General features: G+C 41.0%; 1 protein-coding gene across 1 annotated transcript in view; it reads right to left on the bottom strand.

Moving 5' to 3' along the window:
• UBA6 (ubiquitin like modifier activating enzyme 6) overlaps window positions 1–13,300 on the bottom strand; it is a 40,241-nt gene extending 26,941 nt beyond the window's left edge. Inside the window, exons 1-10 of the mRNA XM_082195393.1 lie at window positions 13,149–13,300; window positions 9,970–10,029; window positions 9,013–9,107; window positions 8,629–8,657; window positions 7,224–7,318; window positions 5,647–5,758; window positions 4,815–4,895; window positions 2,165–2,287; window positions 1,100–1,223; window positions 162–265 (exon numbers count right to left, since the gene is read on the bottom strand). Of these exons, the coding sequence (XP_082051519.1) occupies window positions 162–265; window positions 1,100–1,223; window positions 2,165–2,287; window positions 4,815–4,895; window positions 5,647–5,758; window positions 7,224–7,318; window positions 8,629–8,657; window positions 9,013–9,107; window positions 9,970–10,010 (804 nt within the window). The 5' untranslated portion in view covers window positions 10,011–10,029; window positions 13,149–13,300. The remainder of the gene's footprint in view (window positions 1–161; window positions 266–1,099; window positions 1,224–2,164; window positions 2,288–4,814; window positions 4,896–5,646; window positions 5,759–7,223; window positions 7,319–8,628; window positions 8,658–9,012; window positions 9,108–9,969; window positions 10,030–13,148) is intronic.
• Between the last annotated feature and the right edge of the window lie 280 nt (window positions 13,301–13,580).

Genomic DNA, 13,580 nt, shown 5'->3' with positions numbered 1-13,580 from the left:
ATAACCTTGCCCTTTCGAGATCAAGTTATACAGGTGCCTCATATGGAGAAGGGCTAAATAATATTTTTATTCAACAAGTCAGATCTCTGGCCTGAGCACCAAGCTTCAATGATTTCTAGAGGTGATCACTGCTGACTGTTGTCTTTATGCAGGATACTTACAAAATGGAATATCTTAGGTGTCTTTATTTGGATAGCTATGCCACCATGTAAGTAAGGTTCCATATCCACCGTATTGCCAATGCTAAAAGAATAAGGTGATACCACTGTAAGAGAGGAGAAAGTGTAAATCGCTGTTAACAAGGTAGTTAAATAAAGCAGAACTACAGAAAGAGCAGAAAAACACTTTTGATTTTATACAGGATCTGCAAACCTAATTGACTTTCAAAGAGTTAACACTAAACATGTACAATTCTCTTAGGTGGTGGACTCTCCTTCATTGGAGGCTTTTAAGGAGAGGTTGGATAGCCATCTGCCATGGATGCTTTAATTGAGATTTCTGCATTAGAGGGGGTTGCTCTAGATGCTAGACCTCAGGGTCCCTTCCAAATCTACAATTCCAGGATTATGCAAAGCAAGCACATTTCTACAATGTACAGTGGTACCTCGGGTTACATACACTTCAGGTTACAGACTCTGCTAACCCAGAAATAATAGTGCTTCAGGTTAAGAACTTTGCTTCAGGATGAGAACAGAAATCGTGCTCCGGCGGCACCAGGAGGTCCCATTAGCTAAAGTGGTGCTTCAGGTTAAGAACAGTTTCAGGTTAAGAACGGACCTCCGGAACGAATTAAGTACTTAACCCGAGGTACCACTATATTTAACTCCTGCTAGTCATGGGGAGAAGCTTAAGCAAGTTGCTGAAGTTCTGCCCTCTATTTAAAAGCCCGAGTTCAATATTTAATGCAGACATTTCTAAAGGGAGTTTCAAGCCATGTCTCCCAACTATGGAGCAATGCTGAACAACAATGTTGTGAACTGGCAGCAACAGAGTTAAGGCAGCGCACACAGCAGAACAACATGAAAGGAAAATGCATTTCTATCAATTTGGAAAGCAGTGGCTTCGCACTAGCAGGAAAGCTATACAAAACATGGCTTACCAGTTATTTGATGCGTGGATCCATTTAAACACTGCATTCCATTAACTTCCCGGAAAGTTACAAACTGTCCCGTTTCAAGCTTATGAGGGTTATTATCAAGGCAAGTGACAATACCAGGATTGGACTGAAATTGTAACACACCAAAAATCAGTATGGGGAAGAAATGATTGCTAGACATTGCCACACAAACATTTTCTTGACTCCTACAAATACACAGATTGAAAATCATTGCAACTGCAGCATAGATACTGCCAAAAATTCACTTGTGTGCCAGAATCTAAACTGGCAATAGCATTGTTTTTCATTTTCAAAAAGTTTCACTCTTTTAAGTTATATATTTAAAAGGACAAATATTCTCCTTTCTTCAATCCATAAAGATGCAACAACCTCAGACACCCAAACCTGAAACAGTTCTTTATTATACATAAAACTAAAGGTGGTGTGGACATCTATGACCAGATGCTCACTACCTGTATTTCCAAATAAATGACCAGAAGCCAACGGTGTACTGTTATGTTTCAAATACAATAGACAGTACCTATTTAAATGCATGTGTAGTTTCTTAGCTGAACCCACCCAAAAAGTATATTCTTAGCAGAGTAGATGAAGCCCTGGGTTTGAGTCATAGCGTACATAGTTCTGGAGTATCAAGAAAGGGAGTCACAGAACTGGTAGGGCCAGTCACTTCTGGCACCAAGAAAAGGGTACGTGTTTTCTCTGTTGATGATACAACAAAATAAAATCACAGTAATGATTTGCCTCATATACCCTTTTCGCTTGCCCAATTCATACACTTGGGAAAAGCTGTAATTGTGCCTATGCTGCCAGAGTAGCATGTGCTACAGTTGCAAGTTCTGTAACACATAATTCACAACTCATGAATTATTGCAGCTACGCTTAGGTAGTTCCTATAATTCTGTTATACGTAAGTTAATGGCAAACTGATGGCATACTTTTTTAAGTTCAAAAACTGTTGGGCTAACTAAACCCCACCACACTAGCTTCCTCAGAATACACTGGACTCTCAAACTGGACTGATATAGTAAACCTTGCTATTGTCCTCACCTGAGATATGTTTGAAATGAAGATTTCTTTTGGCTCTTCACCTGTGGTGTCCAGGACTTCAAATTCATCACCAAAGTCACAAAACAGACGTGCCCATATCCCGTATACATCTGCACTTATAAACTATACGAAAGACAAGTTAAATAAATTTCACAATCTTAATTCAAAGCAAAGAGATAAAATTTAAGAGGATAGTCCCCAAATGATTCTTCCTTCCCAAACATTGGTTTGACTGCATTAAGTGTACAATTTCCAGTAGGGAAATCTCCACCTCATACAGGTACTAAAGTATATATTTGAGGACATACAATCAGCGTGTAATTGTCTCTTCCCTGCATTTGCATGAGGTTTGAAAATTTTATCTGCTTCCTCTTCCAAGAGTCAAAAAATTACCAACCCTTTCTTCCATTGACTAAAATGCAGTGTTTTACTCATCCTGACTGTTATCAGTTTTTGATTACAAGGAGAAAAAATGGACAATTCAAAAGTAAAGGTTGCCTTTGTTTGGAAAACTTCCAGTTGGTGTGAATTTACCATGGCGTATAACTTTCTGCTTCTCCTTGCCACTTTACCGCAGAACAACAGAGCTCTCTCTATTTTAACAAAAAGATTATATAAGATTTGAAGAAGCCTGGTAGCCATTACATCTGCTATATAGAGTCAAATAAAGGATAACACGCCTAAACAAGCTTGTCTTTTCTACATTATGTATTTTGCCATTTTATGTTTTCTTCCCTTAATTTTAAATGCCATATATATATTCCAATTTCCTTAAATAAATTTATTTTTAAGTGAATTATGTTCCTTGTGGGTTTATTCTCTACCAGCCCATTATTCTGCTCTGTCCAGCATATTACCTGGTGTGGTCCCCAAAAACCATGGGGTTTCTTTTTGTATAAGGATTTTAATACAGCATTCCAGCCGCTTGATAAAAGGTGGCTGGTTCATGTTGAAGGAGATTGTCCTTTAGGTACCAAGGTCCTCAGCCACTTAGAGCGCTATAAAAGTTAAAATCAGCACTTTGAACTGTGCCCAGAAACTGACTGGGAGTTAGTGTAGTTATTTTAAAACTGATGAGATCTGCTGACTGGGCATGGGAGCATTCTAGCATATTTATTTTGCACTAACTGTAGCTTCCAACAAAAGCAGACACACATACAGCAACTGCAACAATTCAAACAAGATGCTCCCAGAGCACGGATTAACTGTGGACAGAAACTCTCTGTCCAGGAGGGATTGGAGCTGGCAGATTAGGTTTAGGTGTGTTGAAAGGAAGTTTGTGCCACCAAAGCCACTTGGGTCTCCAAAGACAAGCCTGATCTTTGAGAGGGAATGTAACCCTAATCAGAACAGGATCAAATCACATCCCAGGTCAAACAAGCTACCCACGAATATTTTGCCTGGGAGCTTTAAGTTATACGAGCTCCCAACCAACTGAATACCAAACCCAGCCAGCAATTCAGCAATTCAGCGAGTTGGTCCAGAACAATCCCATGGTCAGTGGTATGGAATACTTCTATGTCAACACAATGGAACCTGTTTCTTACTGAACTCCAGCCTTAAACTGGATTAAAACAGATTAATGTGAGCAGTATCATCCAGGAACGCCTGGAGCTGTGTGACCTCTAAGTGCCCGGCACCTGGATTCTATATACAGTGGTGCCTCGCAAGACGAAATTAATTCGTTCCGCAAGTTTTTTCTTCTTGCGAGTTTTTCGTCTTGCGATGCACGGTTTCCCATAGGAATGCATTGAAAATCAATTAATGCGTTCCTAGGGAAACCGCCTTCAGACCAGGTCCGGGGACAGTCTGTCCCCCGACCTCTTCTGAAGGCTGGGGGGGGGGGGACGACAAGGGCTTTTCTTCCCACTGCCAGCCTTCAGAAGGCTGTTCTGAAGGCTGGTGGTGGGAAGAAAAGCCCTTCTTCCCACCTCCCGCCCCGCAAGCTCCGGGGACAGGAGGGCTTTGCTGCCGAACGCCAGCATTTTAAAAGCCCCTGCTGTCCCGGGGCGATTTTAAAATGCTGGCGGGCGGGAGCGAAGCGTTCGCTCCCGCCCGCCAGCATTTTAAGATCGCTCGGGGCAGCGGAGAAGTCTCCGCTGTCCCGGGAAGGCAGGCGGGGGGAGCAAAGACTTTTGCCCCCCGCCGGCCTTCAGAAGAGGTCCAGGACCTGTGGGCGAAAGTCTTTGCTCCCGACCGCCAGCAATTTAAAACAGGTGCCCGGAGATTTCCCTAAGGGCTTTCGTCTTGCGAAGCAAGCCCATAGGGAAATTCATCTTGCGAAGCGCCTCCAAAACAGAAAACCCTTTCGTCTTGCGGGTTTTCCGTCTTGCGAGGCATTCGTCTTGCGGGGCACCACTGTACTCAACACAAATGCAGCCAGAAACTCCTCAGATACCTTCATTTTGTTCTCACTACTCAGTTCTACTGTACTCTAAAGGGTTCCAACCTCTAGGAGCAAACTAATAACTTAGTTCTTCATGGGCATTTGGCACAGGCATATCCAGGAACAGAACAAGGAACAGCACCAAGTTATAACAGTGTCTGCGTGGAAATAATTTAGCCTTGTAACAGATATGTGGAAGTTCTCAAAAGTAATGGACATGGCCATTTTGGGTCAATATATTACATTGTCACTGTTTTGCATTACCTTAATAGGTGGGTGTTGCGCACGGCAAAAGTCATTTATCTTCTTCTGTAGTGACAGCTTCATCTCAGTTACTATGACACACTTTTGAAAGAAAAAACCCAGAGATAAATTCTAAGTTATCAAAGGCGATGGACTTACTAGCCAAATATTCAAGTTTCTTCAAATGGTAAGTTATATAGCAGGCTTCATCAACCCTGGCCCTCCAGATGTTTTGAGACTACAATTCCCTTCATCTCTGACCACTGGTCCTGCTAGCTAGGGATCATAGGAGTTGCAGGCCAAAAACATCTGGAGGGCCAAGGCTGAGGAAGCCTGTTATATAGTCACAGCCACAAGGATTTGCACATTTCTGACACTGAACTATGAGCCATCAGAACAAGCTTTCCAGCTTCTCTTAGCCTTGGTATCTCTCTCCCACCTAGACAGGTGCTTCGCTTGTTCTGCTCAACCAAGGTGCAGCTAAAGGACTTGAGGGAAGGGTTAGTATCTCAGTTTGTGCCCATGCAAAAGCTACAAAAATTCCTCTTGCCTCTAAACACCTTCAGACTACCCCACTAAGTGAAAGAATTATTCCACTCATCCATCACCACCTGCAAGTCCTCTGTAAGATGGAGATGGGGTAGGTTCTCTTGCTTCTACCTTTAAGTACCTTCAAATCCCTCCCAATAAAGTGAGATAGTGAACCCACCCCTTTCTCAAGTATTTTGTAAAGGGACTCTGGGAAGGTTGAGGAAAGTCAGGAATAGTCACAAATAATGATTGGCTACCAAAAACAGCCAAAATTTGCAGACCGCTGAAAAGAGGGCAGATGTTTCAAATACATGCCACGTACCTGGTACTGTCTGAGGAAAGAGATGTCTGTAACTTCATTTAAAGGGGCAGTTGATGACATCACCTGGACATATGGGTTCAGCTCTGCAATGTGATGAAGTGATGCCTCACCTCTGAAATACATTTTCCAGTTGCATTATAGGTTATATGCATTAAGGTTGCATAGGTTATACTTTTAAGTTCAGCCTTTCAAATATGGCACCAAACATTACTAGAGCACCTGCTAACATAAATGTTCAAGTTAGCCATGATTAGTACACCAACTTTCTGGAAGCTTGAAAAGTACCAATCATCCAAATTAGGAAAACATCCCTACCTGGTTGAGTTATTACCTACCAGACAACCACTTATTTATAAAACTGGGTGAACTCAGTATGTATGTATGTAACTTCGATCACATGATTTTGAAAACTCTAATGATTTAGAGTTCAGCATTATCTACTGAAGAAAATGTTTCACTGAGGAAATGATTTTACATAGGGGCAACCAAAGTGGGGCGCTCCACAGGTTCTTAGAGTATAACTCCCATCATCATTGACCAAGATGATCTAACTTAGCCAACACCAGCTGGTTAAGCTAAGGTTTTACTTAAGTAACCTGTGCTTCTGATTCAACTGTTAACTACAAAGGTCAAGTTAAATGTGCAACTGTGATCTGTCACCGACCATCATTTTAATTGCAGACTTCACACAGAACTTAGCTTTGTTAAAGTCAAATCTGTCCCTCTGAAAGATATTTCACACTCTAACTTAGGTATAAATGCATTATCTACTCAAGAAAATGTTTCACTGAGGAAATATTGTAGTTATGTGTGCTGTAAAGTTTTCCCCCCACAGAAATGTATTGTTTCATGCAGTGAATCTTAACAGAGGACAATATCCTTGAAGGATACAACTCTCAATCTATGAAAGCCTGAAATGCCCTGTCACACTTTTGTTGTTCTTAACCCACTATTTGCAACATTGATGCCACTAGAGAAAGACCACAAGGCTGAAACAACATCCATCAACTGGAAATATTATTTACCATATATAGTGGTGACCACAATTTTAAGCATATCATTCTGTCAAACAATGTTTATGATACTAATAATTTTATCATAGTATTGTGGGGGTTTTTTAAAGCACTAGATTATATGTAAAAGTAAATTGGTTAAAGCATTTTGTATCATGTTGCTTTCCTTTGATATTGCTTTCAACTGATAAAGGGATCCATATTAGTTACAAACTACTAATGTAAAACAGTAGAACTAAAAAATAAGCAGCTACTGTATATCCTTGGCTCCCACATATCGTCTATTCAGCACAGATAAGGGGGGTTTACTCCTTCACACAAAAGAATACAACAATTCTGCAGGATAATTGTACTCATTCTTTTTAAAAAAATCGATGAAAGATAACTGCAATTCCAGCTTCTCTGTTGCAAAAAGCTAACAGGAATCAATCCAATTTTTCTGAAAACACAGACTCTGAAAGTGACTAATAATAATAATAATAATAATAATGTACTTAAAACTGGTATAAAGTCAGACAAAAACCTTTAAAAGCTTACAGTATTTGTGAAGAATTGTACACACACCTGTTTCTTAAATTTAGAACATCATCTTCACGAACAAAAAAGTTTGTTCCTAAATCCCACGTCTTGCATTGCTTGGTATCATGGATGGTAAGAGCCTTCGGAAAGGATAAGGGATACAAGATTAAAATATATTCAAAGTGGCAATTATATAAATGTTTTGTACACTGTGGTTACGAGGCATGTAAATTTATCAAGTTTATAGCATAGGGCCAACCTAGGCATTTCATTTGTTTTACAGTGAAGGGACACTGTTATCTAGCAACAAAAATTAATTTGCAAAAGTACGTAGTGAAGCACCATTGGAGGGAGGATTCATTCAGCACCGCAAAGGACACTGAAATGCAGTGACCAAATTTAAAATGCAGAAATCCTAAATGAAGACTTCTGGTGCTGAGGAATATTGAGAATATATTACTGAATCCCACAGAAGTTTTGGAAGAGCAAACACTTTCCACTGTCCCCAGACAGGACCATTTTCTTCTATTCTGGACTGTCCTTGCTCTTCACATCTCTGATTGTGTTTTTTACCCATGCCAGCACATATAGGTAAAGGTACCCCTGCCCGTATGGGCCAGTCGTGTCCGACTCTGGGGTTGCGCGCCCATCTCGCTTAAGAGGCCGGGGGCCAGCGCTGCCCGAGGACACTTCTGGGTCACGTGGCCAGCGTGATAAGCTGCATCTGGCGAGCCAGCGCAGCACACGGAAACGCCGTTTACCTTCCCGCTAGTAAGCGGTCCCTATTTATCTACTTTCACTTTGATGTGCTTTCGAACTGCTAGGTTGGCAGGCGCTGGGACCGAGCAACGGGAGCGCACCCCGCCGTGGGGATTCGAACCGCCGAACATGCGATCAGCAAATCCTAGGCACTGAGGTTTTACCCACAGCGCCACCCGCGTCCCATACAACACTACAAAAAGTAGCTTATGGTTCTAAATGCTTTAAAAGATCCCATATACTGCAGGTATTGATTTTTTTAAATAATATTTGAGGTCCTTTACCAGAGTTTTAGTTGCCACCTAATAGAACCAAAATGCCTAAAAATAGTCACTGTATTTCAGTTGTTTTTAAAGTAGAACTATCAAGATGGAATTCTTGAAGTCAATGGAAAACAAAAACCCATAATGGCTCTTGGAGAGCAGAGAACAGTCCTATCCTCTAGCATGCCAGTGCTTAGATGGTGGCACATGCACAGCTATTCTTCCCACAGAAAACATACAGTATTTCATCTTGGACACTCCAGCACTACAGTCAAATCAGATGGCATGCCACATTTAGGAAACTTGTGTTAATAACATTTCACTAGGGAAATTGCAATGACTGAAATCTACGAAAGTATCATCAGTTATTTGAGGAAACATTCTAATTTTAAAACAAAATTTACTTAGAAAAAAATCATTCTCTTTACCTTTATTCCTGCAAGAACTATGTTCTTAGCTGAAAAAGATGAATATTATAAAGTTAATTTATTAGATTAATTTTCATCAAGCCTCTTTGGCAATAGTTCAATTTTTTAACTGCTCCATGATCTTCAAAAAACAGTAATTCCTTCTCAATCCCATCCCTATGAATTACACAACTGTTAAAAGAGAAGCTACAGAAATTCTATGCAATTCCACTTTCATTATAATCTGTAACAAAGATATCAGCCATATAAACAAATCCAAAAGTCAAAACAACATTCATTAAAGACGTAAAACTTAGTACACCATAAATTTATGCACATTTTAATATGAAAATTTTATCTTTATAAAACATACAACAGGGAGAAAAACTGTATTTCTTAAATTACCTATCTCCACTCCAAGCCCACCCATTCCACTCAGGAACACATGGGACTGAGCCATCTTCTGCATTGCTGTGTCTCCAAGAACATACCTCTGCCGACTATGTGAAATCAAGAAAAGAAAAAAGGAGTAAATAGCCATAAAATAACAATTCAGTGGCATGATCCCTTCTACAGATGGGACTACTTAACAAAGAGGATCCTAGTGGACATCAGGAAATCACTATGAAATAGCAAAATTTGGATATTGCCTATTATCTGCAGGGTACAGAGTTTCAACACAAAAAAAGCATTACCACTGGTACTTTCAACATACAGTATACTACAAATGTATACTGCAGTAACATGATTTTCAGAACATTTGCCTTTCTTTTGTATTCCTACTCATGAGAGCACTAAGCACAAAGGCTGTAATCCTGCATCCAGATGAAATGGGATTCAAGCAGTCTGTGTGGAGGATTACAGCAAAAGTAATCTATGATGGTGGCCAAGAACATTGTCATTTTTAATTTCCAAGCTAGGCCACTGTTTCGGCACATGATGATAAAGGCATTCTAATCTAAAGAAAATGCCACTTAAGTCAAGTACAGAAAATAATTAATGGGTTTCCTTAAACATAGTTTTAGATGAGATTATGCATTGTTCTTTAAACTCAGTATAAAAGATTTGCCCAAGATTTGACAGTTATCACATAATCAGCACCTATTTCCCAAATGCTATTTGAATTTGCTCTTCAGTCACTGCAACAAAGGCTTTTCAGTTGTGCCAATATAGACTATTCAACTGTATGTAATAGCAAGTTGGCAATAGCTAAACCCCATTGAAGATCAAGAGTCATGGCAGCTATGGTGTGTTCCATACATCAGGAACCACTAGTATTTGAACTTTGGCGAAAACAAGCCAAATCCATCATTAGTACTATTATGAATCTCGTACGCTTCACTATGTTGCTAAATTACTTACCTGTACAAAGCATCATCAATTTCCATAGAATCTGCTGCCATTATGATATGCTTGCTTGGACTAGAAGTAAAAAAGATAGGTGTGATCACCAACAAAAAAGCAACAGTTCATTCACTTTTGTTTTCTCAACTGAGCTAATGTTGGAAATCAAGCCTTTATCAGGAGAAACTGGCAACTCTCCCAGGCACCCGGCTTGGTCTCCTGTTTACCTCCCTGTCTGCTTTCCCGGCAAGATCCAGGCAGAGATCCTTCTCAGCGTGAGAAGAACACACTCCTCTTTCCTGCCCCCCCCCCAGGCAGGGGAAAGAGATAGACAGAAACATATTTACATGCCTTTATTTCTGTCTTTGCAGCGTTACAGAAAACATGACTGCTTTCTTCAAACTCCAACAGCCGAGAGACAAACTCCTCCTGTACTTCCTGTACAGCTCATATTACACTCTGAGCTAATTCCGGTGCCCTTTGCACTGTGAATAGACTGTCCCTCTGTTTCCCACGGAACAGTCCCAACATTCCCATTATGTTTTGCTTTCAAGCTAGCAGTAGCTCGCTGCTGCATTGCTTCAATATCGTAACAGCTAATACATAAAAAGATATGTACAGAAATAAGAATTTTAATAATACTGGACTACACAACAACAGGGGTGATATGGTCGCTGCCCTGAAAGGAGGGAGTATAACCCATATTAGACAAACAAGAGGACCAAATGTTATAAATTTAGAAATGGGAATGGAGCACAGTGAGACAATGGCTACCATGCAGTATCTGCCAAGTGTAAGGAACTAGCAAGAGACCCTTTCCTTGTTGATCATTTCTAGCAAAACAGAAAAAAATCATTAAGTTTTTAGAATCCTTTATTGTAAGGGACTAAAAAAGAAACAGATTTTAAATCATTAAGCACCTGCAAGTCTCCTAGGTTCGCTTCAAAAGATAATCCCTTTAATAAGTACTTATTAGAATCCAATATTGTATGTTTGCTGAAATCAGTGTTTTAAGAAATGTGGATGCATTTCAACCTTGTAAATGCTGTTAAAACATACGGGGGGGGCCTGAGAAATAGAACTGGGACTGGCCCAAGTCAGTGTGCATTTCTCTGTAAACACATATTGGGAAAAGTGAAAACATTGCAGGTCTTGCTAGCATATACAGTGGTGCCTCGCAAGACAAAATTAATCTGTTCCGCGAGTCTCTTCATCTTGCGGTTTTTTCGTCTTGCGAAGCACGGCTATTAGCGGCTTAGCAGCTATTAACGGCTTAGCGGCTATTAACAGCTTAGCGGCTTTAAGAAAAAGGAAACAAACTTGCAAGAACTCGCAAGACATTTTGTCTTGCGAAGCAAGCCCATAGGGAAATTCGTCTTGCGGAACGACTCAAAAAATGGAAAACTATTTCGTCTTGCGCGTTTTTCATCTTGCGAGGTACCACTGTACTTTAAGGCCTTCAGTGCATATCAACTGCTACTTATGTACTTTTTCAGGCAGTTTTTGGGTTCTGAGGGGCTGTACAGAAGGAACAGCTCCGCTTCCTGTTTCAACCAAAGGTTGGTTTTAAGAAGCACAAGAGTCATTCTTCCTGCCAAAAAGCATAGAAACAGAGACATAAGCCTTATATTTTTGGACAATGGAGTGTTGCAGGGGTGGAGCTCTAATAAACACCGAACGGATCTTTAGATGAGATGGACCTTTTCACTCCATTCCAAACAGGAGAGAATTTATCTCTGTGACCCATTCAAGTCTGTGTTGAAACAACACAGTATTTGTTTAACCAAAAATGAAATATTAAGTCACAAGGCTAATGGCATCCAAGAGCTGTTGCATGGCCTGGTCAATACTCTGTACTATGCTTTGAATGAATTGGGGGTGGGGTGAATCTTCTTTTGAAAGAAGTGAGTACTCTCAGTTCTAAAAATATTTTATTCTTGGACATGTATCCTGGTAGGTAATTATGATTATTGTTTTATTATCATTCTACCTCATGGATTTAGCAGAACTGGGGACAGGTCTCCTACTACCTCCATTTCTTACTGTTTCTTTGTAGGCTATTTGATCGTGGCCTAGTCCTGCAGAAATTCTGAGAAACCCTATGCTATTATTTTCATTTATTTTATTTGAAGTACCACAAGCCAGCATCAGATCTTATTCCTTTGACCCACAGCAGTCTTTGGGGATCTTTTGAATGGTTGGTTCCCTGTTCGAAGTTAAGTGTTGCCTATATTTAATATTGATTTCATAAATAATTTTGATTTCATTTGACTCGTGGTTATGTTTCAAGTTACTGATGCTGTTGTTTTTACTATTTTTTTTATTCTAGAATATATGCAAATTTCCTAGACACTCCCCATTAGATTATTATAGTTAAACAAGATGAGCCTTGCTAGCTCAAGCCAAAGGTCCATGGAGTCCAGCATTCAATTTTCCACAGTAACCAACAGAAGTCAACATGCAAGGTATGAAGACATTAGCCATCCCCTACTGCTGCTCCCCAGCAGCTCACATTGTCACTCTTTGATCCTGGAGATTCTGTATAGCCACTGTTGAGACTTATTCTCCATGAACTTGTCCAGTGCCTGAGAAGCTGCCTAGGTACCTGGCCATCACTATGAAACACATCCTAGTCAGTTTTGGGTCTGGCATGCTGGTGAATTGATAGTCAGATACGGCTCAATAGTCCAGGGGGCCATGATGCCAGTGGCGTAGCGTGGGCTGTCAGTACCCGGGGCAAGGCAAGCAATTTGCGCCCCCTAACCCGTGGATTTGCGCACCCTAACCCTAACCCCCAGATGTTGCGCCCGGTGCGGCCGGCCCCCCCTGCACCCCCCACGCTACGCCACTGAATGATGCTGATGGTTCCTGAAATAGTAGCCTGATGCTTACTTAGCACAATTGTAAGGAGCCCCAGCACGATTTTTTACCTTGAAAGGGGCAATATAAACACGCTGATTCCCGGACCGTCCACGGGCCAGATTGAGAAGACGACTGGGCTGCATCCGGCCCCCTGGCCTTAGGCTGCCTATCCCACAAGGTCTGAGGAACAGTGGACTGGCCCCCTGCTGAAAAAGTTTGCTAATCCCAGGCCTAGCCCCTCCGTTTCGGTCACTGCATTGCACATATGCCCAAGGAAATAGTAACAGAAAAGCAAACCTGGAGCAACAACTCAGGCACAGATATAGCAGCCTTACCTGCCTCCAAATTTCACAGTTCTGTCGCAAGGTGCACAGTCTTTGATGCAGAGAGAGAGAGAAAGAGAAAGGCTCAACAACAACAGAGTGGTACATACTCTGCGCGTCCACAATTATTCTTACTTCTTGTCTTCCAGAAACAATTAAGCATTTGGGGTGGGGGTTTTTTTTTTAGCTCCTTAAGGACTAACACATGGATTAATGGAAGTTGAAACATAACATGCGTGCAGCCGGGGGGGGGGGCAGCAGCTGCCCCCCGTCACATAAATCAATAAAAATACTTCACTGAGGTTTGGAGGGCCCCCAACATGAAGCCTGCCCCGCAACATAAATCCTGGCTACGCCCCATGAAACACGTCACTGAATTATTATTATTAGGGAGGGCAATTATGAAAGTTGAAATGTGGCACATTATTTTGAATTCTGGGGGTA

This window comes from Podarcis vaucheri (assembly GCF_965113315.1).
Source record: "Podarcis vaucheri genome assembly, chromosome: 13".
Taxonomy (NCBI): domain Eukaryota; kingdom Metazoa; phylum Chordata; class Lepidosauria; order Squamata; family Lacertidae; genus Podarcis; species Podarcis vaucheri.
The sequence above is the reverse complement of the archived record's forward strand: the minus strand, read 5'-3'. Positions and strand labels throughout refer to the sequence as shown.